The sequence below is a fragment of the Corvus brachyrhynchos genome, unplaced genomic scaffold (assembly GCF_000691975.1).
Source record: "Corvus brachyrhynchos isolate BGI_N302 unplaced genomic scaffold, ASM69197v1 scaffold89, whole genome shotgun sequence".
Taxonomy (NCBI): domain Eukaryota; kingdom Metazoa; phylum Chordata; class Aves; order Passeriformes; family Corvidae; genus Corvus; species Corvus brachyrhynchos.
This window is the reverse complement of record NW_008246063.1, coordinates 2685632-2713507: the sequence shown is the minus strand read 5'-3', so window position 1 is coordinate 2713507 and position 27876 is coordinate 2685632. Positions and strand designations below refer to the sequence as shown.

At 46.8% G+C, this 27876-nt stretch overlaps 1 protein-coding gene across 2 annotated transcripts; it reads right to left on the bottom strand.

Moving 5' to 3' along the window:
• Positions 1-105: 105 nt before the first annotated feature.
• Positions 106-23877, bottom strand: GPR20 (G protein-coupled receptor 20). Of its 2 annotated transcripts, XM_008643088.2 has the most exons (3): positions 23778-23877; positions 10762-10858; positions 106-1457 (listed from the first exon to the last, which is right to left on the bottom strand). In XM_008643088.2, exon 3 carries the CDS (start codon positions 1435-1437, stop codon positions 334-336), a length of 1104 nt encoding a protein of 367 aa, XP_008641310.1. In that variant the 5' UTR covers positions 1438-1457; positions 10762-10858; positions 23778-23877; the 3' UTR covers positions 106-333. The 2 variants fall into 2 exon arrangements, with proteins under 2 accessions (XP_008641310.1, XP_017602199.1); XM_017746710.1 differs by lacking the exon at positions 10762-10858.
• Between the last annotated feature and the right edge of the window lie 3999 nt (positions 23878-27876).

Below are 27876 nucleotides of genomic sequence, written 5' to 3'. Positions count from 1 at the left end.
GGCACAAAAATCTTTCATTACAAACCAGAGCTATCCTGCTTTCTAAGTCATCCTAAAAGTGTTGCATTATGACGACAAACATGAAAAGAAAACCACAGTAAAGAGTTTGTTGCTAGCAAAATGTCTGTATTAAAATACAAAGAAAACTTCCCTGCTGGGAACAGTAATTAATAGACTCTCTTTTGTATGGTACTAACAGCATTGTAGGTTCCATTTCCAAACAGACCACAATGTTCTTGAGGAATAAATTCCACCACTGTTAGTCTGAACCTCAGCCTAAAACACAAAGAGTTCAAAAACAATAGTATTGTGCATCCTAGCAATATTCCAGCATCATGGCACTGGCTTACTGCAGTGTGTCCCATCAGATGTGGGTTGTATCTGGGCACTGCTTGGCGGTGGCAAGCTCAGAGGGCTTCCTATTGTGTTCGAGAAGGCGATGATTGCATTGGAGCCCTTGGAGTTCTTGTTCGTACCCAGGATGTCTGCATTAGTTTGCTGTGGCTCGGTTTTCCTGAAGATGTTTTTCATGGTTGACTGGAAGTTATTGGTGACAAAGCAATAGACAATGGGGTCCATGCAACTATTGAGGCTACTTAGAGTCACTGTCACGTGGTAGACGAGGAGGCTGATGTTGTGAGGAATGTCTGGGTTGATGGAGATTGCGACCTGTAGCACGTGGAAAGGAGTGAAGCAGATCATGAAGATGATGAGGACAGTGATAAGGAGCTGCACAGCCCTCATTCTCCTCTCCCGACTCTGGTGCATGAGGCTGGGCTTGGACAGGGCACACATAATCCTGGTGGTGAAGAAGATGATTATGATGAGGGGGAAGAAGTACTCACAGACCATCAGGACCAGAATCTTGGAGAGGCAGCACTCGGCAAACTTTATTGCCATGATCAGGATGGAGAAAGTCACCACAGAGGCAAAGATCCAAATGAAGATGCAGATCCCCTTGGCACAGGTGGGGTTCCTCCATTTACGTGAGGCTTCCACCTGGACGATTGCCAGGTAGCGGTCAACGCAGATGCATGTCAAGAAGAGAATGCTGCAGTACATGTTGACAAAGTAGCCGAAGATGTGAACCAAGGGACAATTCTTGCAATCTCCTGCACTGTAGAACATGATGATCCGGACAGGCAAGGAAAAGCCCACCAAGAGATCAGTTACAATCAAGTTGATGGTGTAAATAACAGAGGTGGTTTTTGTCTTGGTACGGAAGCAGAAGACATACAATGCCAAGCTGTTCAGCACAACACCCACCAGGAAAATGATGGCATTGACTACCATCAGGCCAATCCACAGGCTATAAAAATCTGTGGCCAGTTGTTCGTCTGAGTGGATGAATTTGGAGAACAAGTTGATGTTGGACTTTGGTTGTTCGGTGGAGTTGGTAGAGTCAAGGGCTGGCAGTTGGGTGGAGGAGGTCGGCATGGTCACTGACTTCCAGCAGTCTGGAAGAAAAGAAACAGAGGTATAATGATAAGTGTGTCAGCATTCCTCAGGGCTCAAAATCTTGTCACCTAAGAACATTTTAACCTACGTATTTACACATCCTTAGTAGTAGATCCCCATCTGCCAATATGGGATTACCAATAATCGCAAGGAAAATACCTGTGTTTATAATTAGTGTCTTCCAGTGGTTTCAGATGCATGTTTTAGGGAAGACACACACTCCGCACTTCAAGTTCCTCTTCCTCTTCCTTGTACATAAATGGTTTTAAGACCAGAAGACCTTTGCATAACCATAACCCCAGCACTGGACTCCTAAAATATCACATCTCTTGCCTTGGGCAGGTGATCCCATTAGAGAGTTATATGTGGTAGTGTTTTCAGGAGCTGTAAGATTTCCCTGAAATCAAGGAATGGCTGAATTTTCTAAGAAAGCAGAAGCAGGTTGTGTGGCATCTTCTAGAGATCTGCACTAACAGCAACAGCAGCTGGGAGATTTCAAGCTAAGGGTGTCAGCCACTAGTCCTGCCAGGGTTTGACAGTTTAATTTGCAAATCATTCCTGACTTATACACTATTTTAAACTCATTTGTATATTAAAAAGATAAAAAAAGGGCCCAATATATACAGAGACTTGGCTGGTTTCAATAAAAATAAATGGTTGAAAAATGTCTGGAATATCTCAAAGTGGCTGGGCAGGGCTTTGACATTAAAAAAACCAGCTTGGATCAGCAGAGAATGATGCTGAAAGACTTGATTTATGGGGGTTTGAAATCCGTGCTACCAGTGAGCCAAATGCGGAAGGACTGGGAGACAAGGATCTGCAAACACATCTCCCAGCGCTCACAGAACTGCAGTGTGCCTGGGCTGGGTGTTTCACTGTGGAAGGCTGGAATTGCTGAGGGAATCTGGATGTCCAGCTTTGCCAAGCACGCTCCATCCTCTGGCAGCTGGCTTTTTTCCTGCACTAATCCTTTTTGCTGCTTATGGGGATCAGGATGATGGACCAAAGGTGCTCTGTCGCCTGTGAGATGCTTCAAGCTGTTGGTGGCTGTGTACAAAGTGGAGGAGGAAAAAAGAAATTGATTTGCAGGTACAGTACTAATGGGTCCAGAGAACGTCACAGCAGCTCTGAGCCTGCCTGATGAGTGCCAAAGCCTTCTCCTGCCTGGCCACCAAGTGTCTCTGCATTTCCTGCATACAGCACTCCTGGTGTGTTTCACCAGTGTTTGGTCAATAGCCAACATTCAAGATCAAGAGTCCTCACGGGATGCTACAGCCTAGTTGTGATTACTCTGCATGGTTCATTCAAGCCAGGTGAGCATGAAGCAGAACATTTGTTGAGAAAAAGCAGAGATTAGGACTGAGAAATTTAGAAGACCAGGTGTGAAAATTCTTGGAGAAGTGACTTTGCCATCATGATGGAACTTGGGTTTGTTGGCCTGGAGTCTGGGGATTACTATAGTTCCTTCTTGACTCTCAGTCTGTGGAAATGGTGTAAAGGAAAAAACTGGTTTTTAATATCCTTGAGCTCAGAAGGATATTTCCAATCAAATGGCACTTTGTTTTATTTAGGTAGCCACTCAAGCCCAAGGAGTTTAATTGTCCATTGGAATGGCTGGTGCTCAGACATAAAGCCCTCCTGAGATCCAATGCAGTGCCAGAGCACACTGCAGGACTGAAATCCTGAAGCCTGGGGTCAGGCCACCTTTAATGTCCCAAAGAACTACTGGGCAAAGAGGAACAATGCTAGTTTCTGTCCCTTTTTACCTCTAGGTCATCTCCAGCAGAAACCAGACGTTGTAACATCATCTGGTTTGGGAATGACCAGATTACCTCACCCTGTACTGAGCTCTGGTGGTAGCCAAAGTAGCACACATGTTCACGGCATTTTTTCTGGGTCTGACTGAGCCTGCAGACTCCTGAGGGAGAGTCTTGTCTCTTTACATTTTGTGCCAAGCACACTGTCAGAGAAAAACAGGAAAAACTGGCCTCAAGATAGGCTGAAGGTAGTGGAGTTGCAAAGTCTGACACCTGAGAAAGATGCATGGGTAGGATGCAGAACCCTGGTCTGTTTGCTACTGATTTCCTAAAATTCTCACCATCTTCTCTGTTTGTTTCACTCTTTAATTACAAAAACAAACTGAAATGAGCAGATGCCTGGATCTGCTCCCAGCTTTCTCTTTGCAGATGCTATCAAGAGGAGCACTGTGGAAACCAAGGAATAAAGAAAGACTTTGATGCCCCTGGAGTGCAGTGAGAGTCTGTATATCTGTGTTCAGACACATTCTTGAGCAAGGGAGAAGACAAAATCACCCCTCCCATCCCTGAGCATGCACTAGGCTGTATTGAATTACACATGCATTTGTTTTCTCATTGTAATTCCATGGCACTGGCTGTTTGCTCTGATATTACATTTTGTTAGTAACTTGCCTCCTCTGGGAGATTTTTCTTCAGTTTGAGATCCCTTATCACAAACACCTGATATTTATCTTACTTTGCGTTTCTTGCCTGAGTGAAATCAGCGCCTCCAAATACATTCAAATATTCCTCATCCTCACAATGCTTTTGAGGGATGTAGGACATGTTACAGACAAATAGAAAATTAAAATAATCAGCATATACTATGTCCTGGCTTACATAGTCACCTTTTCCACTGAACCCCACGTGCAAGGAAAAAAACTCGAGATGTTAAAAACTGCTAAAAAACAACAGGTAACATTGTGTTTGCCAAATTGAATATGCAAAGAAGTGCTGCATTAGAGTTTGTGTCTTTTCCCAGTCCATTGCTGCCCGATCTGAACTCAAAATCCAAACAACTACATGAAAGAAGTCCTGGCAAATTTAATTAATCCTGAAGATTTCCTCCCTGACAGTCTGTGAAAAAGCTGCCTCTTGGACTGTTGTGGGAAAAATCTTCTTCTAATCAAATTGTTACTGATGGATGTTTGGGTGAATGGCCTCTTCCTTTCTTTGTGGGACTGTCCTCATCTCATGGCTCACAAGCAGAAAGGATGGAGAACTGGACTAGCAAAGCAACAAAATTCCTCTGAGTACTTTTAATGAGATGGAGCTGGACCAAACCCCTGGTTTACAGCTGCTAAGGATTTTTCCATTGTGGGACTCCAAACCCATGAGAAAGGTACATTGCCCATTTTGCAGCACAGAAAGGCAGCCTGACCTTGTGTCTGAGCAAAGCTAAAAATTTCCAAAGATTTTAAATTCTTCCCCTTTCTGAGTCCAAATATTATCTCAACCAGGTCTCTTTCTCTGCAATCAGAAATACTCATGCAGGTGTTTAAGTGAGTCAGTTCAGCTACCCATCACCATGAAGTAGTGGCATATGGAAGGCAGTGAGGGGCATGGCTAAATTAATGAGAAGCTTTTCAGCCTCTGCAAACCTTTATTTTGCTGTGTTTTGCACTATTTATTACTCATGGCTATGGCATGAGCTCATGAAGAGCTGCAAGAACCACCTTTACTTACAGAGCAAATAGACTTTGGGTTAACCCCCTTGCTAAAATCTACAAAGAGCTTGGAGCTCAGCCTACTTCATACCTAACTGAGCTCTCAGCCCCCCAGATTTCCATGCAATCCCTGTTTCTGGGAGCTGGCTGTCTGCAAAGCCCAAGATGGGTAAACACACATCCTTCTAAGTGTTGTCTGACCGTGCCAGTTGGCCTATGCTGTTATATTATACCTCTGAGGAGGGATTTTGTCTGTCTGGCTGGGAGACTCTTGGTAGCATTTCCTTAAAAGTACAGCACGAATCTGGGTAGAAATGGGATAAAGGGAGGGACAGAGACTGGAGGTTGACCTGCTTTCCCTCATTCTGATAAAGGTCCCTGCTCAGCACTGGGAGAGGGGGACTTGCTCTGAAATACTTTCTCATCGTTGTGTGACACAACCAATTCCATCATTCTTGGGCCAAATAGGAAACAGATGGTCGCTGTGCTGAACATAGGTCCTGCAGCCTTTTCCCTCACTCACTCACTGCTTGGCATCACCCTTGTTAACTTAGCATGGGCATCTCAGTGCTATTTCTGCCCCAGGAAGAGATCCTTGACCATCGCGTATTCCACTTCACCCAACCTTGTGCTTGGTGTCAGCCTTAAGCCTCACCCTGCACTTGCTGAAGTTAGTAGGGTTCACTTCCTTAGCCCAGGGGACTTTTGGATCCGGCTCAGCAACTCAAGTAATGGGATACAAATGAAAAGGCAGGTCAGACAACTGAGCTTTGTCCTAACTGCATGCCAAAAGGGTTATTTATTGGTGTGCAGAAAGGATCTCTGTGTGCAGACCCAGAGAAAACACCAGAGCCACACACTGGGATCGGAAAGTTGAAAAGGACGTTAACAAGCACGAGTGTAATTTAGTATAAACAGCTTCAGCTTTTCTCATCTCCCTGTCCTGAACTGGAACATCTGATCCGGCAACCTGGCTCCTCTATCAACCCCCCCAGTCCCCCTTACCCTGTCCTGCCTGCTGGTGTTATTCTGCTGCCTGGGGTGGCAGCAGTGTGTGTTTAGCTTTGCAGCCTTCCCATGTTTAAAGTTCCCCTGGTGATTTATCATCATATTTATAAATGAAGGGTTAAACTCACTCTCTTTCAATTTAAATTGTGTGATTCTCCTTCTGGCAAGCTCTCATTCAACTCTGGCTCAAACTGGCCAAATATGGTGTTTTTGTGCATGTCGACCTTGCCCTATACATGGTAGAGCTTGTTCTGTGTGTCTTGTGTTTAGCCTGGGGAGGATGGGTTTGCTGACAGGAGAAACAGAGAGAGAAAGGGAGAGAAAGGGAATTAGTTCAGCTGCTGAAACTAAAAAGCTGGTGCCCGTCTGCCCCTTGGGCTGTGAGAAGAGAGCTAATTCTGAGGGAGACAGGTTCTATCCCGAAGCAGAAACGAGGCTATTCTCAGGGCAGGTAAGATCCCATTTGTGTGGGCATCAGATCTCTACTCTCACTTGATTCCTAGGCATTGAAGTCTCCTGTAAACCTCCAGGTCTGAGGGTGGCTGGACCAAGTGTGTGAAACACCCACCTTGTGGGGAACTGCAGTTGTAAATAGCCAAATCCAGTCTAGAGTTCCCCTCCAATGCCATGGACATAGAAGGGACTTTGGAGACACAAAACACATAGTTTTATGAGTGTCAGATTAAATGACACCTGCTTTCTTGCAGTCTCATGTCTCGCAGTGGCTCGCAGGGCTGAGGGAATGCTTTGCCCTGCTTGAGATGCTTATTATAACTTTTTCCCATGTGGACACTTGGCTGCCTTAATGAGCACTTACATTCCAGCTCTTCCCTTGGCTCCAACACTTGTTTGACTTTCTCCTTTCTTTGCTGCCTAATTTCCTGAAAATTGAGGTGATCTTTGCCTTCTGCCAAATTCTGGTTGAAATTAGCCAGCAGATTGAAAAACATTAGGGGGACAGAGGAAATTGGAGCTGACAACCACACAAACAGGCATTGAGAGTGGTCCTTGTTTCCTCCAATGTGAACCTGCAAGGCATTTTTTAACACTCTCCACCACACATCCTTTCATTCCCTGCAAATTTACAATTGCTTTGGCATTGAAACACAGCAAACAGGGCTGGATGGTTTCTGTGAAGAAAAGAGTATTGCTTGCTTCTTGTTGTTTTCCTGAAGAGAAATAATTTCAGATTTATGCCAAACCATGGGAGAACCAGCCTGACTGGGTCAGCTCATAGCAAATTTCTGGGTGTTGGTACTATCCAGCCATGGTCTTCTTGCCCATGTGTCACGAAGAGTGTGATGGCCAATGTCTGGTAGTTTGAATGGTCATGTGCTGAGTTACAGCTTTTGTCTGGAATCACAGAATCACAGAATATCCTGAACTGGAAGGGACCCAGAATGATCATTGAGTCCAGCTCCTGGCCCTGCACAGGACCATCCCCAAGGGTCACGCCATGTGCCCAAGACAGTTGTCCAAATACTTCTTGAACTCTGCCAGGCTTGGTGCTGTGACCACTGCCCTGGGGAGCCTGTTCCAGTGCACAACCACCCTCTGGGTGCAGAACCTTTTCCTAATATCCAACCTAAACCTCCCTGGAGACAACTTCAGGCCATTCCCTCGGGTCCTGTCACTGGTCACCAGAGAGAAGAGATCAGTGCCTGCCCCTCCTCTCACAAAGAAGTTGTAACTGTGATGAGGTCTCCCCTTGGTCCCCTCCAGGCTAAACAGACCAAGTGACCTCACCTGCTCCTCATACAGCTTCCTCTCAAGGCCAAGAGAGATTAACACCCCCCACTGACTTTTGAATCTCTAATATTGGCCATGAGACTCAGATTTCCCATCTGGCAGGAGGGAAAACTTCAATGTCCAGTCTCAGGCATGATGCTGATTGTTGGGCTGGCGTTGCTGATGTGCCGTTTGAGCTGTTTGCCTCCTGCCTGAGATGCCCAGTTTGCCTCTATGTGCTTCTTCATCTCCAAGGCCCTGCTGTGGATGGGCAATGGATATTACTCTGTGTTGTGATCTGAGCTCCACCCACCACGTCGTGTTCAATGCTGTGTGTACACATGGATGGATCCTGTGCTCTCTATGGGCCCAAGGCCAAAATCACATCCTTTGAGAGTGAGGAACCCACATCCCTGGCTCATTTTGGGACAAGAAATAGTCTGTGGGTGCCCAAGCAATGATTTAGTCCAGCAGGTCACCCTAGGCCATGAGGGATCACTGCCAGTAGAAGAGGGAGAGAGCACAACTCTCCAAAGTGCATTCCTCTTCTCCACGGAGCAAAGTGACCCAGATGGGACTGATACCACTTGGCTTAGACCAAATGCCAACTCTCTGCATCCAGGCTTGAACCTGCTTCTTAAAACCAGGTGACAGATCATAGTCCTGGACACTCCAGGGACAATCTATTTAAAACTTGGAAAGGTCTGCATGGCTCTCCCTTAGCCCTGTCCTGAGCATGCATGAAAAAACTGAAATGAAGCTCCCAAAGATACACAGGGGAGAAAATTCACATACTGGCAGATTTCTTATGAATTTATACCTCCTCTATGGCCATTTGTAGCAGCAATGCCTCAGTCTTTGAAAGAAAGAGCCCAGATGTGCATGTGCAAGGAAAAAGAGAACTGGGATTGTACATACTTTGGCTCTCCAGACCTACAGATATCCACCCAGCAGTGGTGGACACCTAGAGATCCCCCAGCACATCTCTGATGAGGCTTGCTAGTACTGGTCATCAATAAAAGGAGGTTGTGTATTTTTGCTTGTTTTTACCACACTATGTAGAAAAGTCCCTCCTGAAACATTTGGAAGTCTATGATACCTTATCAATACCACTGTGTTTTTCATGTCCCTCTTTTCTGTGTTATCAGATCTTGGCTTTGGAGTGACAGAAATGCTAAGTGTCTTGGTGAATGCTCTATCAGGCTGCTAGCATTTAAAAGGCCAATATCTCATAGCCTGTCGGGGCTCGTACCAAGTGCCATCTGTCACAAGGGAGCACGGAGTGACATCTCTGCAGTAGGTGCTGTGTGTCTCCAGCTCTCTTACTTTCAGAGAAATCACAGCATGACTTCCTGAGTGTTTTCCTCCCTGTCCCTTGTGGACCATTATACGTGAGGGGAAAACACGTATTTTTGGGGGAATTTTTTTCCAAGATGATTAACATTTTTAAAAAAAAAGTTACATCTTAAACAAAACACATGGATTTGGATTCTTAAGGGCTCAGCCAGGAAAGATGGATTTGAGCCTATCTTCTTGGGAGGTTGTAAAAGAACAAGAGAAATGCATTTGATTTTATAGGGATCACAGTAATCCATTGAGTGTTTCCAGGGCGCTGGAGACAAAGTGCTAGAAATGTCAGTTTGGAATAACAGCTATTGTGGCTGTGTGCAAGGAGCACCTTGCAGTGAGAATTACCATATAGGCACATGCAGGAACTTCCCAGGCAAGTGCAAAAACAATCTGGCCAGTGTATTGCTGGTTGCTTTTGAGAAATTTTTAATTACAAATTTAGCAATCTTTGAGCACTTTGTCCTCTTTCTGCCTTCAGCTGCCTGCTTGCTCTGTCCTTTGGCAAGAAGCTGAGAAAGGCAGTAAAAGAGCAACAGCAGAGTTCTGCTGTTGGGGAATACCTGGGCTCCTGCACAGCCAGGGAGTGCAGGACTGGTGAAACAATGCTTACACCCCAGGGAGCACAGGGACAGCAGTGAGGTAGGGATGAAGGGGCGATGCAGAGGAGTCAGGTGTACCAGCTCTGCCTCCCAGCACTCACTTCAAGCTGTGCTGCTCTCTTGGCTGCAGGGAGAAACTGAGGCATGAAGCCATGTGTGGGCTTGGCCCAGGGAATGCATTGAGGTGGGAGACCCAGTTAGGGAGCAGACAGTTTTTGAGGCATCCCAAGATGGTCAACCAGGTCTTAACCCTTTGGGAGACTGGATTCTGGGGTTTCCTTAGAGAGGCACATATGACACTGCTGTGCAGACCCCACAGTGCCTTCAGGGTTTTGCAAATTTTGGATTCACCAGGTTAACCTGGAAAAACTCATTGTTGTTGGTGAGTATGTTGCTATGAAATCAGGGAGCATTTCCGAAGTGGTCTGCTAAGGACCTTAGAAAGGATCTTCTTTTTCCTTCTACTGACCCAGCAAGTGGGTTCAGAGAGGGAAGACAGCACCTTTCCTAGAGCTGAGCTTGCACCCTGCTGCATCGCCAAACAGGTAAAACATCCCCACTCACAGCTGACCCCATTCCGGGCAGTACGTCGTCTCTTCTTCTGGCTTCCAAAACCTTCCTGAATGCATTTCATGAAAATTTAATTACGCCTGGGAGTACAAATGTACAAACGACATCACCCCCCCTCTTCACAAGAGCTGGCAGAGTACTTTTCAAGAAGGGAAAGCCAGCAACTTTGCACACTTCCCATCACTCTCCATCTCTTTGAAGAACAACTAAATATCATTACACTGCCCCAAATCTCAAAAGCAAAGAAGGTCACAAGGGAGAAGCTCCTTGCAGACCCTTCCAGCTGCTGGCACAGCGTGGCTTTTCAGGTCAGGCACTTCCCAATGGATTTCCACACCTGCTGGATGGGCAGAGCCAGAGACTTCCCAAGCTACTCATCCACATGTTCAGTGGACCCCTTCTGCTGCCACCCCTGCCAGGGCTCCCTGCTGCAATAGCCAGGACTTGGAGTCCAATATCCAGCAAATCCTTCCTGGCCCCACGTTGTCTCCAATCCCATGCCCCCCTCTTTCTCTCTGACCAATATCCCAAAGCATTCCCTGCAATGATCCCTGCAGTGTGTTCCTGCACGACGGACTGACTTACCTCTGGCTTGATCTCCCTTCTATGTTAGAGGAGTTGCCGGTAAGAAAATTTCCTCATGGACCTGTCTGCTATCACCCCAGGAAAGAGACATCTGTTCCTACAAGCAGAACAACTGGAGTGACTACAGAATATGAAGAAATGCCTAATCTCTCTCTTGCGTTCTCTCCCTCTCTCCCCCCCCTCTTCTAAATATAGCCTTGCAACTAATGGGAAAAAATACACACTACCAAAAAAAAAAATATTTCCACTTGTCTGTAGTGTTCAGAATTTCTCCCCAAACATCTGGCTCCTTGCCCTAAATCTCTCTGAAATTTATGAAGTGCTGTAAATGCTAAAGAGGGCTCCAGCCTTACTCACGGTGCTAATGCCTGAACATCTCTAGTAAACTAAAACTTATGTTGCTGCCCCCAAGTCAATTTTCCTGTGTCTCTGTGGGAACAAAATCTCCTTGCTGGAAACTTGCCTGCTCAAGGCCCCTGCAATGGCACCACCATGTGTGAGATGAGGAAAATACCCCTCTTTTTTTCTTCCTGATGTGAACTGGGATTAGAGAAAAGCATCCCTGGCAGCTGCAGGAAGGTGCTGAACCAAATGCCACACAACCTGTGATGTCCTTTGAACCAATCTAGATGTTCAGACCCTGAGAAAACCCCTGGCACAGGGAACCACAGGGTGACCCTGCACACTTTGGTGGTGCTGCCTGCAGTCATTTGGGAGAGGAGATAATGAGATCTATCCAGGGCTTAAATGGTTGAGCGTGGGTGGCAATAGAGAGTCTGAGGCTCCACCAAGGAGCCCCCCAACATGTTCCTCCATCCTCACACAGCTCTTCCTTGCTGATGGTAGAGCCATTGTGGGTGTCAGGTCTTTCTCAGAGTGGGGATTTAAGTATCTCTACACCCTTGGCTACTTGAGAAGAGACTGACATTGGACAAAGCATAATGAATTATCCCATTATTGAGACGGGTTCAAATCACACGGCCAGAGCAGCTTTCAAGACACCTCTGCTGATTGATGTTCTAAGGACTCAAAATCCTTCAAGTCCCATCTCAAGTCCCACTTCTTGCTCTAAACTGGGTACCAAAACCCCATCTTTTTTGGGGTTTGCACAGATGTTCTCCCCGGGAGCTTTTCAGTAGCTTTAGAAAGTCCTTCTGGGAGAAAATGCAGAAAAAAAGTGAGAACTTACATCAAATTCAGTTCTTTAGAAATACAGAGAGGATGGATGCTGCATTTTAGTATCAGTCCTGGCCTGCATCGCACTTTAGATAAAGACAACACTGGTGCCAATGCAATAAACACGCAGGATATGGCCTGTCACAACACGACAGGATCAACTGAGAGGCACTGAATTCCAGGTCAAGAGGCCAAATCCATAAATAGAGGAGAGGTAAACTCCACACATGCGCGTCTCACTGGCGCACAAACAGTAGCTATGGTTATTAGAGAAGGTTCACCTCATTTTCTGGAATTACTTTTTCACCCTTGGATCTTTCCCAGGAAGACTGAGCTGATTCTTTTTGTCTGGTTATTTTATTGATTTTCTATTTTGAGTTTCCTCACATTGAGGGGCAGATTGTTCCGCCAGTTTCAGGAACATCCTCCTTGGCTTTATGAGCCCTCTGATCTGGGTATCCAGCCTTCCACAGCTGACCTCTAGCTCAAGCATATGCCTGAACTTTCATTTGTTTCTCACTTCCTTATGTTTGGGAAGAGAGTGTGATTGGAAATTCTCCATGAGCCCTGTCTGAGTGATCATTCTGCCTTCAGTTCCCTCCATCCTAGAAATTCAACAGGGGTAAGAACAAAGAGAAGAAACCAGCTCATGGTCTAATGCTGGGCAGGGTGGGTGAACTTGGACCCTATCAAGGTGCCAGGATAGGCCCAGAGAAGCTGTGGCTGCCCCATCCCTGGAAGTGTTCAAGGCCAGGCTGGATGGGACTTGGAGCAACCTGGTCTAGTGGAAAGTGTCTCTGCCATGGCAGGGGCTTGGAACTAGATGGTCTTTAATGTCTCTTCCAACCCAGACCATTCTAGAATTCTATGATTCTATCATTCTCAATGCTTATTGTGGCAAATGCTTAAGATTCCCCCAGACTGTCAACAAAATTTTTATATTTAGGGAATGTCTCTCTGGAGTTACAAATGTGAGACTGTAAGAAAGAGAAGACTTTTCTCCAGGATGAGCTGTTGGTAGCTGCACTCTGTCCACCTTCTCTGGGACTGCCTGGTCCTTCCTGTGTGAGGACTGGTTTGGTTTTATGCTTCCAGATGACACGAGAGCTGCATTCCCATCCCTGTGCATGGGATAATCAGTACCCTGCACTCCCCCACTATCCCAGCCTCTCCCTCCTTGCTGGATTTAGAGCTAGGCTCTGAGTGGCAACAGCTGCAAAGTTTCAAGTTGTGCCTGAGATAGTGCAGAACATGCCATATTGGGAAGCAGATGCTAAGGTGGAGAAGGCACATCCGGGCTCAGGGCCACACTTTGTCCCAGACCCGGTTCCCACACTCGACTTCAGGAGGAGTTGCAACTGTAGCTGATAAATGAAGAGCTTCTATCATCTCTTGATTTTCAGTCATTTATTACCCTCCCAGAGGCAGTGAGAAAGGCAGAAAAAAAAAGTAAAGCTTTAGTAAGTGGAAAATTTTCAAGCTTGTTCATTGAATATACAATAGTGTATATTCAACTTTGCTGTTGTTTTTTTTTTTCCTTTTATTTTGGAGGGGGTGTGTTCTGTTTCGTTCTCACTGGAGTGAGATTGTAGGCAGAAGAAGGTATTGTCTCAGTCAAAATCAGCACACAGAAGGACTAATAGTTACATCAGGGAAGGATGCTACTAGCCCGTGGTAATTCCTAGCAATCCCTTAACCTTGCCATGTGAAATAGGGCCCTGGTTAAAAGTCTTCTGTGGCACAGTGCAGCAAAGCAGGAGGCCAGACAACTCTTGAGGGAGGTGCAGAGTAAGCTGATACCACACATCCCTCTGGGGAGATGTGTCCTGTTTTTGTCAGGAGAAGGGTGTACTCTTCCAGTCCTATTCAAAAAGGGGAATTGAGCATCCTTTGATCCCTTGCTGCAGGAGAAGAGATTGAGATTGGGCACTACATAATGAACTTTAACAGAGCTGAGACGGGCTCAAGGCACATGGGCAGATCAGCTTTCAAGGTGTGTCTGTTGACCATCTCTGCAAGGACCCAAATCCAGTGTCTGAACATGCCTGTGTTTGTTTAGGAAGCTTAATTTAGGCTCTGTTATACTGAACAGATGCTCACAAATGAATTATTTTCTCCAGAAGCAAAGGAGAATTCCTACCCAAGAAGGTCTTGGACATAGACGTAACAGAGTTCAGAAAACTGAGGAGCCTTTACCCATGGTCATGACTGTGTTGAGGTCACCAAAGAGTGGGATCCTCACTGGATGGAGGACTCTGAAGGGTGGGATCTTCACTGCAGTGTCTGGAAAACCTCTTTTTAGCTGCAGGCTTGATGGAGAGGCAACAATATGGTCTCTGCCAGGTGAGTAGCCCTCTGTCAAGGAAGATAATGGCATTGAGGAGAGTCTACAACATCCATTTTACCCTCCTCAACTCCTCTTCCTTCTGGTAAACCTACTCTAGAAGATCCTCAGGCCTTAAAAAGTGCTGGAAAACATTCATGAATGTCTCTATGATACGCACTGCCCGTGAGCCCTAAAATCATGATTGTCCTCAGTCTCCAAGGCTATTGTGGGATGCTGTAAATCAGAACTGACCCAAAGAACTGTGTAGGTTCTCACCGGTGGATCAAGGGTGGAGAAATTGCTGCACTGGACCGTCCTCCAGGAGTCACCTTTGATTTGCTGGAAAATATGTGGGCACTGAGGCTCTACTCAAACGTGTAGGAATTTTCCATCTAGGTGAGGTGTTCTTCAACCCCACCACACTTCCTTACCATAAAGAAGTGATGTGCATGTTCCCTTGGAGAGCAGTGTGGGAACACACTCCTCTTTGGTGGCTCCTGAGCTGGTGCTTTGTGGAAGGGATAGCATGGCAAATGGATGGATCCTTAAAGCAGATCCAGGTAGAATCCATGGGAGGTCCAGTTGAAGATCAGGGCTGACATCTGTATCCAGCCTGGCTTGTGGCACTTACTCATGTGGAGCCAAAGAGAGCAACATGTGGCTTCACCTGCTGGGCTATTGAGAGGCCATTCTTTGCTGCTCTCTTGGTGATCCAGGTGTGCCATGCTGGGACATCTGGGAGATCCTGGGACCGCTTTGGGATCTGAACCCTGAGACATTCATGCTGGTTATGCCTAAGGTGATAGCTGGAATGACTGGAGGAAAAGATCAGAGCTCTCTGTACTGATTCTTAGACAGAATCTGTCTCTGCCTCCTGTATGCTGATTTTGACTCAGACAATACCTTCTTCCACCTACAATCTCGCCCCAGTATTTAACACTCTTGTATATTCAATGAACAAGCTTGAAAATTTTCCACTTACTAAAGCTTTACTTTTTTTTTTCTGTCTTTCTCACTCCCTCTGGGAGGGTGATATATGACTGAAAATTTGACTGAAACGACAGGTAAGAGATAACCTTTGTACCTTTCCTGCAATGATGGCATAGAAACACCAAACAGACAAAGAAATGTGAACTACTTGTCCCTGGACAAGGAGGGTTTGGACCGTTCCCCCCGTGATGTTCGACACCCCTATGGCTTTTTACCCAACTGTCAGCATGGATAACAGAGGCTGTGAAGAGCCACAAAAGATGGTCCACCTGGCTCTGTGATGGCATCTCAGCGGGGTCTAGAGGCAGCTGTACCTACCTGACATCATCAGCTCTGCAGGGCAAAATCTGAGCCAACTGCTCAGGATCACAGGCACTTCCCAGCACTTGCTGTACTATCACTCACTCTCCTCAGAGGACTGCAAGGGCTGGAGGCCACCATAATTTTGTATCCCTGCCTCTGAACAGGCTCCCCATCTGTGAGTTTGTGCAAGAAGGGAGATCAGAGAGTCACCATACGGGGCCTCTGCTGATAGGATCCAGCTGTGATTCATCTGCTTGATGAGGGACAGGGAAAGACAAGTGATGCCCTAGAATGATGGCCATGGTTCCTGTTGCCTGAGTCAGGGATGGGGGAGGAAGTGTGTAGGAGCCAGTTTCCTGCCTGCCAGCTGCATATTTGGGAATTGACTTTGCTGACCATTGCCTCCCCCTCCATTTTTCTCCCCAGGCTGTGGCATTTTTGCTGATGGACCTGTTGAGCTGAAAGAAAAATGAAGATATCTGCAGGACCAAAGAGCGAGCTGCTCTTCTGGGCAACCCTGAGGTCTTTCCTGAGTGACTGGTTTGGAGAACATTGGTCTTGCCTATCTCCAGTTCTTGCATGGGGTATGAACATGGGGGTATCTTACAAGGGGTATGAAGTCCCTAACCTGTTATAAATGTACCCTGTGGGGCTGAACCCAGATCTCTCTCTCCATTCCGCTCTGCTCAATTTACCACAGGTCTCACAACTGTGAGGATTCTGACAAGGTTCCTCAGTCAAGGCACCAGCAAAGTGAGCCACCAGGACTCTGGCCACCCAACAAAGCATGTCATGTCTCAGCTGCCCCTACTGATCCAAACCTCACTGGGATCCTTTGCAGGGTCCCGCTCCAATCTTTCTGGTCCCCCAACCCAGGTCTAGCCAGCAGCCACTTTTTGTACTTTTCTTTTTTGCTATTTTTTTCAAAGATTCAGAAGCTAATTGCCAAGAACTCAATGTCCAGTGTCACAACCTCACTGCAGAACTCTCCCTATTCTCAGCAAAGTATTTCCTGTTGGTTTTGTTTGTCACTGAGCACACAGGGACACTGGTGCTTGAAGGGGAAAGCTACACAAGCTTTGGGCTTTGGCATTGCTTGGGCACCATGCCCTGGGAGGTCAGGGCTGGGTGGAGTGGCTCTTGCCCCACTCTGGTTTGAAGGTTGCAAAGCAGGAATTGGCAGGATGGTTGGTGCTGGGTGGTTGAAGAGCCCCCAGGGAGCTCTCAGCACTCTGCTCCTGTGTTTGTGGCAGTGGGAAGCACAGTGAGGCAGGACTGAGCCAGAAAACCTTGAGCTCGAGATGTGCTGTGCCCTGCGAGGATGAAAAGGACGAAGGAACATTTGAAAACCCATGGCAAGGAAGTGGTGGGGACCTTAGGGAACCAGTCTGTTATCTCCACCTGCTCTGATTTAGCAGTGACCACAAACTTGGAAAGGGGCAGTGGGATGCTCCCAGGGTCATCTGTTCAACTTTTGGGGTTTTTTGCCATATGAGTAACCTAGCCCGGGAGGAAGGACACCTGCAACTTGGAAAATAGACATCCTCTCCCTGCTCTCTCTCTGCAAACATGTTAATCCTCCTCTCCCATTCCCTTTGTCTGCCTGGTTTGGAGAGATTCGGAAGGGCTCAGGGCAGGGCTGTCTTTTGTTAGACGTGCACAGACCTCAGCAATGCTCTGATCTGGAACAGGGCAGCATAAATCTGATGGATTATCGTAGGAAATGCCACAGTGATGAAAAGCCCTATAGGAACAGGAAGAAAAGAAAGGGCCCCATCTGGGAAGAAAAAAAACCCAACAACCACCCTGCTGCCTGCTTACAAGTGATTCCTAGAATTGCTGCCTCTGGAATAAGCTGGTACACTTGCTGTTGGGTTTTTTTTTCCTTTTATTTTGGAGGGCGTGTGTTCTGTTTTGTTCTCAGCTGTTTACAGATTCTGTCCTTGCAGCACGTTCTGTGTGAGGGGCCTCACTGGGGACAAAACCCCCATTTTTTGGGGAGGTGCCTCATTTTCCTTATGGCTGAAACCATCCCTCTAAGCATAATGTGCAGAAGTGCTCTGAGAAATTTTCAGGAAGGGAAGGAAGGCATCCCATGTGTGATTTACTGGAAACTGCAATGCCAAAATAATCAATTTTCTCCTGAAAACAAATGGGACAGGGTGCTGGGCAGCAGGATCCAGCTGGCAGTGTTTGTGGTGGTGCTGTGTTTTGCTATTAGGTCATGGACCCTTTTGTCTCCCACCTGGAGCAGAGAAAATCTGCTGAGACCTGAGTCAGGTGGAAATATGATGGTTCAGAAATCCAATGTGATATTTTCTGTGTCTGGGATGTGATCATAGATAGCACCAGATTGTCACTGCTGGTGAGCTCTTGAACTCACTGAGGTGTGGGCAACGGATGGCATAATGGAGGGAAGACCAAAGCCCTACTCCAGTTTGTGTTTGGCCTCAAAGCAAGTTTTATATCAGGAGCAAAAGCTCAACCTGTCACTGCTGAATCATTCCTTTCCATAACTTCATCTTGGTACTGATAGCTTCGGTCTTTGTTATGTTGGGAGTGCTGCAAGGTGCTTTTTGATGTGCCTTTCATGTCACATGGAGGGATTATTTTCTACAAAAGCACTATTACATGAAATAAATAGTATTAAATTGACTAATGAAAGGGGGATGTGTTTCTGCCTTGGAAAAGGTCCAAACCAAAACAGTAGGAATTACCTGAGGGGAAGCAAATCATGAACCATCAGGGCAGACCAGAAGAATTGGGCTTGTTTAATCTACAGAAGAGACAACAGAAGGCAAACCTGATAACAGCTCTGGAGATGACTGTGGCAGCTTCCCTGGGAATGGTGCAAGGCGGGTTCGTCTCGCAGGGTTTAGTTCATTAACACCAGTCTGGACCAGTTGATCAGCCCAGTTTGTGGTGGTCTCAGTGTAGAGGCTTCCTTTGGGTAAGAGGAATCCTATTGCTTGTGTCTCCTAGGGCAGGGATGTGCAATCAGCATCCCTGTCCTCTGTAATTCAGAGTTAGAGCCACAGCAGCAGCCAGAGGTTCCTCCCACAGCGTTGGGGCCACAGGTTAATCCCATGGCTGTAACACAACCTAAGATGGCACCTTCTTTTGGGCAAATACTGCTGGCTTCTTTAAAGCAAAAATCCAGCCTGCTGTGGTTGCTAAACTGGGCTCTGCTTCTTTGGGTGTTTTTCCATTTTCCAAGAAAAATAAAATGCAGGCTCTGTATTTTTAGATATGCCATCTGATCATAGTTAGTCATATATCAGACCCAATACTGTGAGTCAAGATGCTGAACTCCACTGCTGAACTCCCTTGGGTAAGAACCAGCAGCTTGAGCCATCCTGGGTGTATTAATAAATCAATGCGTTTAAAATAATCTCTCACTTCCTTAGGTAAGCTGCTTACAAAGAATAATACAGTTGGGAATTATTAATGCCAGCATCTTAGCAGCTCTCATTCTCTGGGTGAACTTGATACTGTTGTGAGTGGGAGATGAACAGCCCTGGTATGAGACAGATCTAATCTAGGCAGGGGACAGAGGCAGCACGACTCCTCTTCCTTTCCCTCTGCTGCCAGTGACTGATTCCTGACGTCTGCCCCTTGCTATTTTAGTCCTGGGTATCCTCTGAGGCGGCTGCTGGTCGGAGTGAGCTTTATGGTGACCCCTTCAAAAAGCATCTGATCAACCTGCCTTGCACAATAGTGCACAAATGTGGAGTCATTGGTGTATTTTAAACCTCTTGCTGGTTTGCTTCAGCCTCCACAAGTCTGTGTCTCTAACACCACCGCAGCCTGCAGACAATTTTCTGTGTGTTTGATCAAAGCAGCGGGAAGCCTCCGAGCTGGTGTGTGAAAAATGGGCTGCATGGTTCCTGAAAGTTTATTTGTTGTGCTACTTTATCACTCTAATGACAATCAATTTATCCGCGTAATTGGTAGCTGGAGACAGCATAACACAGCTTGGCAGCCTGGATTTTTCTCAGAGATGTATTGCTTGGCATATTCAACCCAGGCAAAAGGAGCCAGCCTGGCTGCCGGGGAACTGCAGCTCTGTGAGTGCCAAGCAGGTGAAACCCAGCATGACAACTCAGCTTTCTCTCTCCATCCTGCCAGAAAAAGACTTTGAGGATAAAGGTGAAGTTGCACCTGTCTGAATATCTTGCTTAAGGTCCCTTCCAATCTGAGCTGTTCTATAATTCTATACTTTTTGAACAAGGGGATACTGATAGGACAAGGGGGAATGGTTTTAAACTAGGAGAGATTTAGATTAGATATGAGGAAGAAATTCTTTACTGTGAAGGTGAGGAGAGTCTGGACCAGGTCGCCCAGAGAAGCTGTGGCTGCCCCATCCCTGGAAATGTTCAAGGTCAGGTTGGACAGGGCTTGGAGCAACTTGGTCTAGTGGAAGATGTTCCTGCCCATGGCAGAGGGGTTGGAACTAAGTGATCTTTAATGTCCCTTCCAACCCAGACTATTCTGTAATTCTATGATTTTAATAAGCCTGATAAGGCATTGGCCTCTCTGTTGAGATGGGTAATGACCAGTTAGACTGTGATGGGTGCAGGAAAAGGTGTGCTCTGCCTCTTCATTCTGTACTGCTCGTGGATCAGCTGCTGGAGTGTGGCCAGGCCAGCAAGAGGGTGATCATACATCCCTGTAAGAGGAGAGGCTGGTTGCACAATAGTGGCTCTGTGTGGTGGAGGTGTGTGACCTCCAGCAATCTCCTGTCCTCTGCACTTGACTGCTAGAAACCTTCATGTCATGCAAGAAGCAGGTTGTCCTACTGAGGCCATCTCAGTGCCCTGTCCTGCTGTGCCCAGGTACCCACTTTACTGCTTCCTTCTGAGTTGACCACTGAGAGGACCCTGGTGGGCTACAAATGCCTGTGCTGGTCTCTGTGTGGGTCAGTGTGCTCAGAGCTCAGTGCCATTTCACCTTGCTAATGCCTACCTGCAGCAAACAACCTATTCTGATGTAGATGTTTGCAGCTGTTTGTAGGTCTGAATGAAACAAAATTTTGGCAAACCTCCACAGGCATCCCTGCCCTCATCCATGAGGACAAAAACTACTTGTGATAGCCTCACTATGGGGCAGATCCCCAAAGTGGCCAAATCTATCTGTCCAGATGTCCCATAGACAGGCTGACAAATTCAGCACATTCAAGGATGGGAAGCTCTCTGCTGGTGCACCACACTGGAAGCCATAGCTGACATTCTTAGCCTTAGGGGCATTTCCCAGAGCCCCATCTTTTTGGCAGGTATTTGTAGAGAAGATGGCCGGAGCCATGAAGAGGAAGGGATATTTGACAGTAAATCTTTTTTGCACCAATGTGGAAGAAGCCATCCTTTCTGCTGTGTGATAATGGCTGTAGTGGTGCTTTTCAGGCTGTGATAGATGAGATGCACATCTTTTATGGATTATGTGTAAGAGGTAATAAAGAATTCCGTCCTTCTGTGTCTATACACTAACGGTGTATCGATCCCAGTAAATATCCTGCTGAGACTGAACAGCAGCATCCCTGGTTAGTGTCGTCCTGATGGATGACATCATTTCTTTGGTTGTCACAGCCAGCTCAGCCTAATCCCATCTGACCCCCACAGCTTTACTGATCCTTTACTCTGGCTCTGGGCTTCACTTTTCTATTCCCCTGATTCATGCTTCACCTCAGCACAACTACTTGTGTCTCTGGACTTTGTCATGCTCGGCTGGACTCTGCTGTGCCTCTGGGATTTACAGGATGGGAAGTGTTTCCCTGCTAAGCCATCAGTAGGATTTGCTCAGCTATTTGTGATCCGCAAAAAATGTACAGCTAAAACCTACAAATTAAAATGCAGGCTACAAATGAAAAATGGATGAGAGCTAAAACAGAGAGCAGGAAGGGTCCTTTCAGCATTTACAGATGAGCTGGCTAAAAAGCAGCAGACATTCCTCAGAAGGGGCTGTAGATTTTACCACAGATGTCATGGGATGTTCACTAACATGTATATTTAGGTAATAAGTAGTCTCATCTCCTAAACCTGGTGACTGGACATTTATAGAAACCTGCTATAATAACCCAGGCTGGAAAGAAAAATCACAGAATCATAGAATCACAGAATGGTTTGGGTTGCAAGAATCTTAAAGATCATCTAGTTCCAACCTCCCTGCTATGGCAGGGACATCTTCCACTAGACCAGGTTGTTCAAAGCTCCATCCAACCTGGACTTGAAGAACAAAAACGTGCACTTTGAGTGTTTGTTAGCATTACTCCTGTGGGGAATACTTGTCTCCCATTTTAAAAAGGGTCCAGGGATTTGGATGTCTCTGATTTTAGGCATCAAGACTCACATCTTAATGGGTGAGGTTTCTCTGAATGTGCTGAGCACTTGCCTGCTAAACATCCCTCTTTACTTGTCTCCAGCCTGTTAAAATGTGGACAGCCAAAATCCTGTTGCTCTCCTGACAAGCTGGAGTCCAGGGTTTTGTTCTTGACCCTCTGAAAGGGGATGCAGGGCCAGAACAGCCTGCATCCCTATGGGAACCACGTCATCCCAAGGGCATGATGCACTTAAGGGGGAGCAGAGCTGTGGTGGTATTGTACGTGCGCCTGGTGGGATTTATTGCTTTGTTCAGGAGCCTCCTCCGTTCTGCTTGCTCTGCCCTGGGGAGAACGTGCTGTGAGAGATGTTTCATGTGCAGTTTCTTCCTTGGCCTTTGCCTCCTGCTTCAAAACGGGGGAAGAAAGACTTTTAGGGTGCTTTTGGCACCTTTAGGCTCTGTGGGGAGGGAAGAAATGGCTCTGTGTTTTTATCTCAATGCACTGGGGAAATGGGGAAGAAGACTTGAGCAGAGTGAGGGAAAACGCTCTGAAATAGATTACTAAAGTAGCTGCTCAATTGCATTGCTAAGTTGCCATGTGTCCTTGTAAGAAAGGATGGGGGAAGATGGGGATTTTCTTTATTACTGTGGGTTGGCAGAGATTTCTGTGCACAAAGGAGATGGAAAATTTCTTAGTAAAGAGGTTTCTGCCAAAGGGAGGCTTCTGCCCTCACTTGTGCTGGCAGATGCTACAACAGGAAGGTGGTGGGTATTTCTGCCTCCTTTTTCATGCTGCCCAGCTTTCCCCTGCTCAGGGAGGGATTTACAGGGCAAGCTGAGGTGCAGCATTGCATCTAATCATGGGTGACAGAGGCATTTGCCCTGGTGGTTTTCAATTGGTACTGTCACGCGCAAGTAATAGGGATTAAACTTGTATGCCCACTGTGTTATTTCTGAATGGGGGAGTTTTAGCTTTGCAGAAGGAGCTGTCATTTCAGGAAAAGAGCTGGCTTTTTGCTGAAGAAGAACAATTGGCCCTGGCATGTGAGAAATGTTAGAAAAAAGGTGCCTCCTGTCATCAAAACAGAGCTGAAATGAGTCTGAAGAGCCACGTTGCCAATTCATCACACTGCCACTGAGTGCAGGCTGTGTAAACACAGGGAGATGCTCCCTCTATGCTGTACTATGTCCCAGTTGGCAGAGACCTGCCAATGGACCTAGTGAGGCCATTCATCCCTTTAAGCCACCCCAGCTCTGGCCCAGCCACTTCTCCCACCCACACAGCAATCAGAATAAGGACATTTCCATATCGTTTCCCTGGGGAAAGTTTTCTGCTTCCTAACCTTAAACTGTAAAGTTAATTTTGAGCCTTCTCAGATCACTTTTTCATGGCCTGGGTCTAAAAATCCTCTGTCTAGCTCTGCACCTCTGTACAGGGACCCTTGTGGGATGCACAGGTGTGCGTGTAGCTGGATTTGACAGAGGTAATCCGAATGTGGAGGCTTACCAGAAATATTCAAGTTTTCATGCAGAATCCCTTCGATGGCTCTTTACCATCCAAATAGATCAGTTCAGTTTATAGAAAACCCAACATTTCCCTAGATGAGATGCTCTTTTCCTTTGCAACAGCTCTAGACTCCCCAACCCTCCTCTATCCCTCCAGCATCTGGTGTCCAACACTCTCCTTCCTCTCCAGTGCTGTTCCCACCCACGTGGAGCCAAACTTCATCCAAACCCACGTGCTTCGCTCCCGGCCCGGCTTGCAAGGACTCCCATCCCCATCCGGATGCCTCCAAACTCTCAGCCCAGCCGGGATCAGCACACGCTGCCTTCTCAAGCAGCAGCCGGCGAATCTCCCTCCCTCTCCCCCCTCGCTCCCAGCCCGACACACGCCGCAGCCAGTACTCACACAGCCGGAGTGAGAAAGCTCAGCTGCTGAGCCCTGAGCCCGCTCCAGATTCCTCGAGCGAGTGGCCGTGGGCTCGCTCCCCGGCGCTCAGCCCGGCGCGGGGATGATACAGGAACCAGACCTCTTTGGTTTACTTTTACGTTGACGTCAGTGTCTTTTCGAGCCTCCACGGCTCGTTTTGGTAAAAAGGATGTCTTCAGGGGAGAGGGGAGGGGTCGGGAAGGGAGAGGAATGAGGATGAGCTGGAGATGAACTTTTGTGATGTGAGCAGGCAGTGGTGAGAAGTTTTAGGGCTCATGCTGAAAGAAGAGGTGCTTATGAAGACCAGGTAATCCTGGGTGTATCTCGTCATCTGAACATGAGTACACTGAAGACCTGACCCGCACACAGAACTTGTAGAAAACTTAGAGTGGCTTGAGTTGGAAGGAACCTTAAAGACCATCTAGTTTTAATCCCCTACCATGGGTAGGGACACCTTCCACAAGACCAGGTTGCTCCTATCTAACCTGGCCTTGAACACTTCCAGGGATGGGGCTTCCACAGCTTCTCTGGGCAACCTGGTCCAGTACCTCACTATCTTCGACATAAAGAATTTCCCTCCCCCAGCCCTGTGCACACACTGTGCAGCCAAAGTGTGTGTAGACATTTTTTGGGGGGTATGGAAAGGGTTGATACTTGTGAGGGATTTGGAGAACACCATCAGGAAGTGAAACCTGCAAGTGCGATCATTAATACTGAGTTATTCACGGCAGATCAATCATACCTATGTTTAGGGTTTCTTTTGGCCACGAGCAAAGCCAGATGCCTTTGTGTGACCACATAACTTCCAGGAATTCCAGACTAGGGCTTTCATGTCCTAAATGCTGGTAGTTTTTTATTAGGTTTTTGTTGAGTAGTGTGATGCAAACCCTTGAGCACTTGGATCTCAGAGCCTCAGGTAAGGCAAATATAGAATTTGCCCCAGTGCTGATGACCAACTGTAATTAAACAATTAAACCTGTGCTCTCTTTGGATTGTTGATCACTTTTCCGTGATACGTTTGTCCAACTCTTAACACAGCTGGTCTGTCATCCATTATTAGACCATCTGTACTTTGATACAAATAAATTAATATGAACTCTTAGGAGCAGGCACTGAGATTAGTCTGTGTGAATCCAGGTACCAGAGTCATAAAGAGCACCAACTACCTGATGATATTGATGTATTTGTTTTGGAGGGCACTTGGCTGTGCCAGTAAAACCCTACAGGGAGCGGGGATTATTGACAAGGAGGCATCATCTGGTGCTGTCAGGATGATTGGGCTGTACTGGTTTATTTGGAAAACAGTAGTGAGAAAATAGATTTTTACTCTGATGTACCGTCACTGCAGAGAAGAAGAGACACAGAAAGGGAAAGCTCTTCTCGTTCAGCTCATCCATGGCAGAGCCAAGTAATAAGTCCAGTTTCTTATCCATTGGATCACACACTCCCTCTCATAAACAATTCTAGTCTCAAAGGTTCCTGGTGTCCTTGTTAGAACCAATACACTGTTCATGGCTGAAGAAAGGCAGAGTCTTATAAAAACCAGAAAAAAGGTTCCTTGTAAATCACCACATCTATACTTAGAAATGTGTTAGACTTTCTAAGCTCCAGTTCAGAGCACATAAAGTGTTTTTTTTCTTTTTCTGAGTTGAAAAATCCATCCAAAGGTCAGTCAGAAACAGGAATAAAACTGTCTTTGAAATCTCAAGCTGCTGTAATAGCATTTTTGGCAGTGAATGATAAACTTGAGCAGTTGAGGTTTACATGACAGATGAAGTGAACATGTCTTTGTCTATACATTAAATGACCCAGCACTGGCTCTTTTTCATCTCTTCTACCAACCTATCAGACTATTTGTAGATTTTTACTACAAATGGACCTCCTGAACAGAGGAAGGCAGATCAGCTAGGTCTGAAGAAAGCATCACGGTGGAGCTGTGCCCATAAAGCCATCATTCCTGGGAAGGAGTCCCATTCTAGCGATAACCTCCCAGGAATATTAACTCTTCATTTACCTGACAGGGATGTTTACAGTCTTTCACAGTGAGTGTGAAGGGTTGTTCAGGGAGGTCTTATGGTCATGAAGGTGCTGGATTCAAAGCAAAGTGCCATATCCTGGGTAGGGCTCTCAGAGATGTCCAGGAAATGAGAACTACTGCCACTACAGAGATTGCACCTGGCTGCAGGGACTTGAAATCCGTGATTCAGAGCTCTCAACTTGAATGAAAAGTGTATACTTCTCATTACATAGTCCCTGATGGGTAGATGGTGGTAACACTCAAGGATGGCAGAGATCTGGGGGCTCTTTGTCACTCCTCAAAGATAAGAAAGCCTTGCTGGAGACCTGCAGTCCTTGCTCTGTTAACTCTGGAGGAATATATTCAGGGTCTGTTTCTTTTTGAAATATCTTAATGCTCATTAGAGTGGAGAATGCTGTGTCATCTCTTCCATGACCCTGGCTACATAGCTGCACAATAACGTGCCCTGTCTATGCAGGGAGTCCTAGTGGAAAACAGGAAATTTCTACAGCAGTGAATATGAGTCTCTCATCCCTGGATATTTTATCTTGGTAACTGAGGGTCAGGCCATGTGGATTTGAATCCCGCTGTGTACAGGAGGGACTTTGCAGTGAGAAAAATAGTTCTCTCCCTATTTTGAGGGAGTTTCTGAGCTATTGCATAAAAAAAAAAAAAATTGAATAAGCAAGTTCTTTGTCTCTTGGTGCTCTTCTGCAGGGCTGGTTGTGCTGAGGTGCCTCCTGGGCTGAACTGCCCCTGATCTCAGCAAGGCTCAGTGGTGAGGTGGGCCTGGTGAGCAGACCAGATCTGAAAACACAGGTATCTGTAGGCTTGAGCAGGTGTCTTCAGTCTCCCCTTCACACCCTTCACATTTTTCACAGCCTTTAGTGAAAAATATTGGCAAGCCTCCCCTAGGTACACTGGAGAATTCAGGTTTCAGAGTAGTTGGTGAAGGAGAGGTTTAGGACTGCAGTTTTAGACATATGATCCTGAAGTGGGAGCTAGAGAGGCTGTAGGCTCCCAAACCTTCCAGGAGGATGGGGTCCCACAGGTCCTCTGCTGGTGGCTGCAGCCTGTGGGATGTTTTCTTCTTCAAAGCTAAACAGCAGCTCTCCAGGCCCTGCAGGGAGGACTTGGCTGCTCCTTTCCTTTAGGATGTTCTGCATATTCAGCTGTTCATGGCTCCAAGCATGATCCTCTTTTCCCCAGCTTCCCTTCTCCTCAGGAGAGGGGCCCCAGGCAGTGTCAGACTCATAAGGCTTCAAACTTCCAAGTGTTTTAGGTACTTAGATGAGCTGATGAGTTTTCCAATCCCACACTGTGTAGAGCAGCTGGGACAGTGTAGATTTAGCCTGGCACATATCTGAGGAGTTTTTGAAGATGGAAGAAAGTATTTCCCCCAGTTCCTAATGCTGGGAGCAAAGGTGGCCTTTGGAGCCTGCAGGAGCTTGGCTCTGTGCTTTGAAGACATGAACATCCAAGGTGTCCTGGGGAGAGAGAGCAGAATGGGATCTCTCTGCTCCAACAGCTGCTTCCAAACCACTTCTGCAGGCAGGCAAATCTGCATCATTCCAGAAAGAGCAGAGGCCTCTCCAAAAGGGAACAGGAGTGGAGGTGGGGTCCAACAAGAGTTCAGCCCTTCATGCTGCCAAAAAAATGCCTCTCACCCAGCACAGGAGGACACACCACTCTTGGAATCCTTGTGAGCACAGTGGGAGCTCTTTGCTTCAGTAGCATTGGCAAAAAGCATCCCTTTCCCAGCCATCCTGCTGTGTCCTTCTGCAGAGCTGGGCTGGACTGTGAGAGACATCAGAGCTGGCTGTGGCACACAGGACCATGTGGCCATGTCCCCATGGCTGGTCCCCAGGGCTGCATGTCAGCAGCCAGCCCAGCCTGGCATCCTGAGCTCTGCATGTAAGTGCATTTGATGGCATGGGCCAGCATGGCTTGGCTTAGAGAAGAAAGCAGACAAGACAAGCTTGGGGCTGGACTGTCTGTATGAAGGTGCCTGGTCCCACTTGAGATGATGAAAAGCCACTGAGCTCACAGGGCTTCAGACAG

Coding starts and splice junctions, on each gene's coding strand:
- GPR20 (XM_008643088.2), bottom strand. CDS start 1,437: ATGCCGACCTCCTCCACCCAACTGCCAGCCCTTGACTCTACCAACTCC.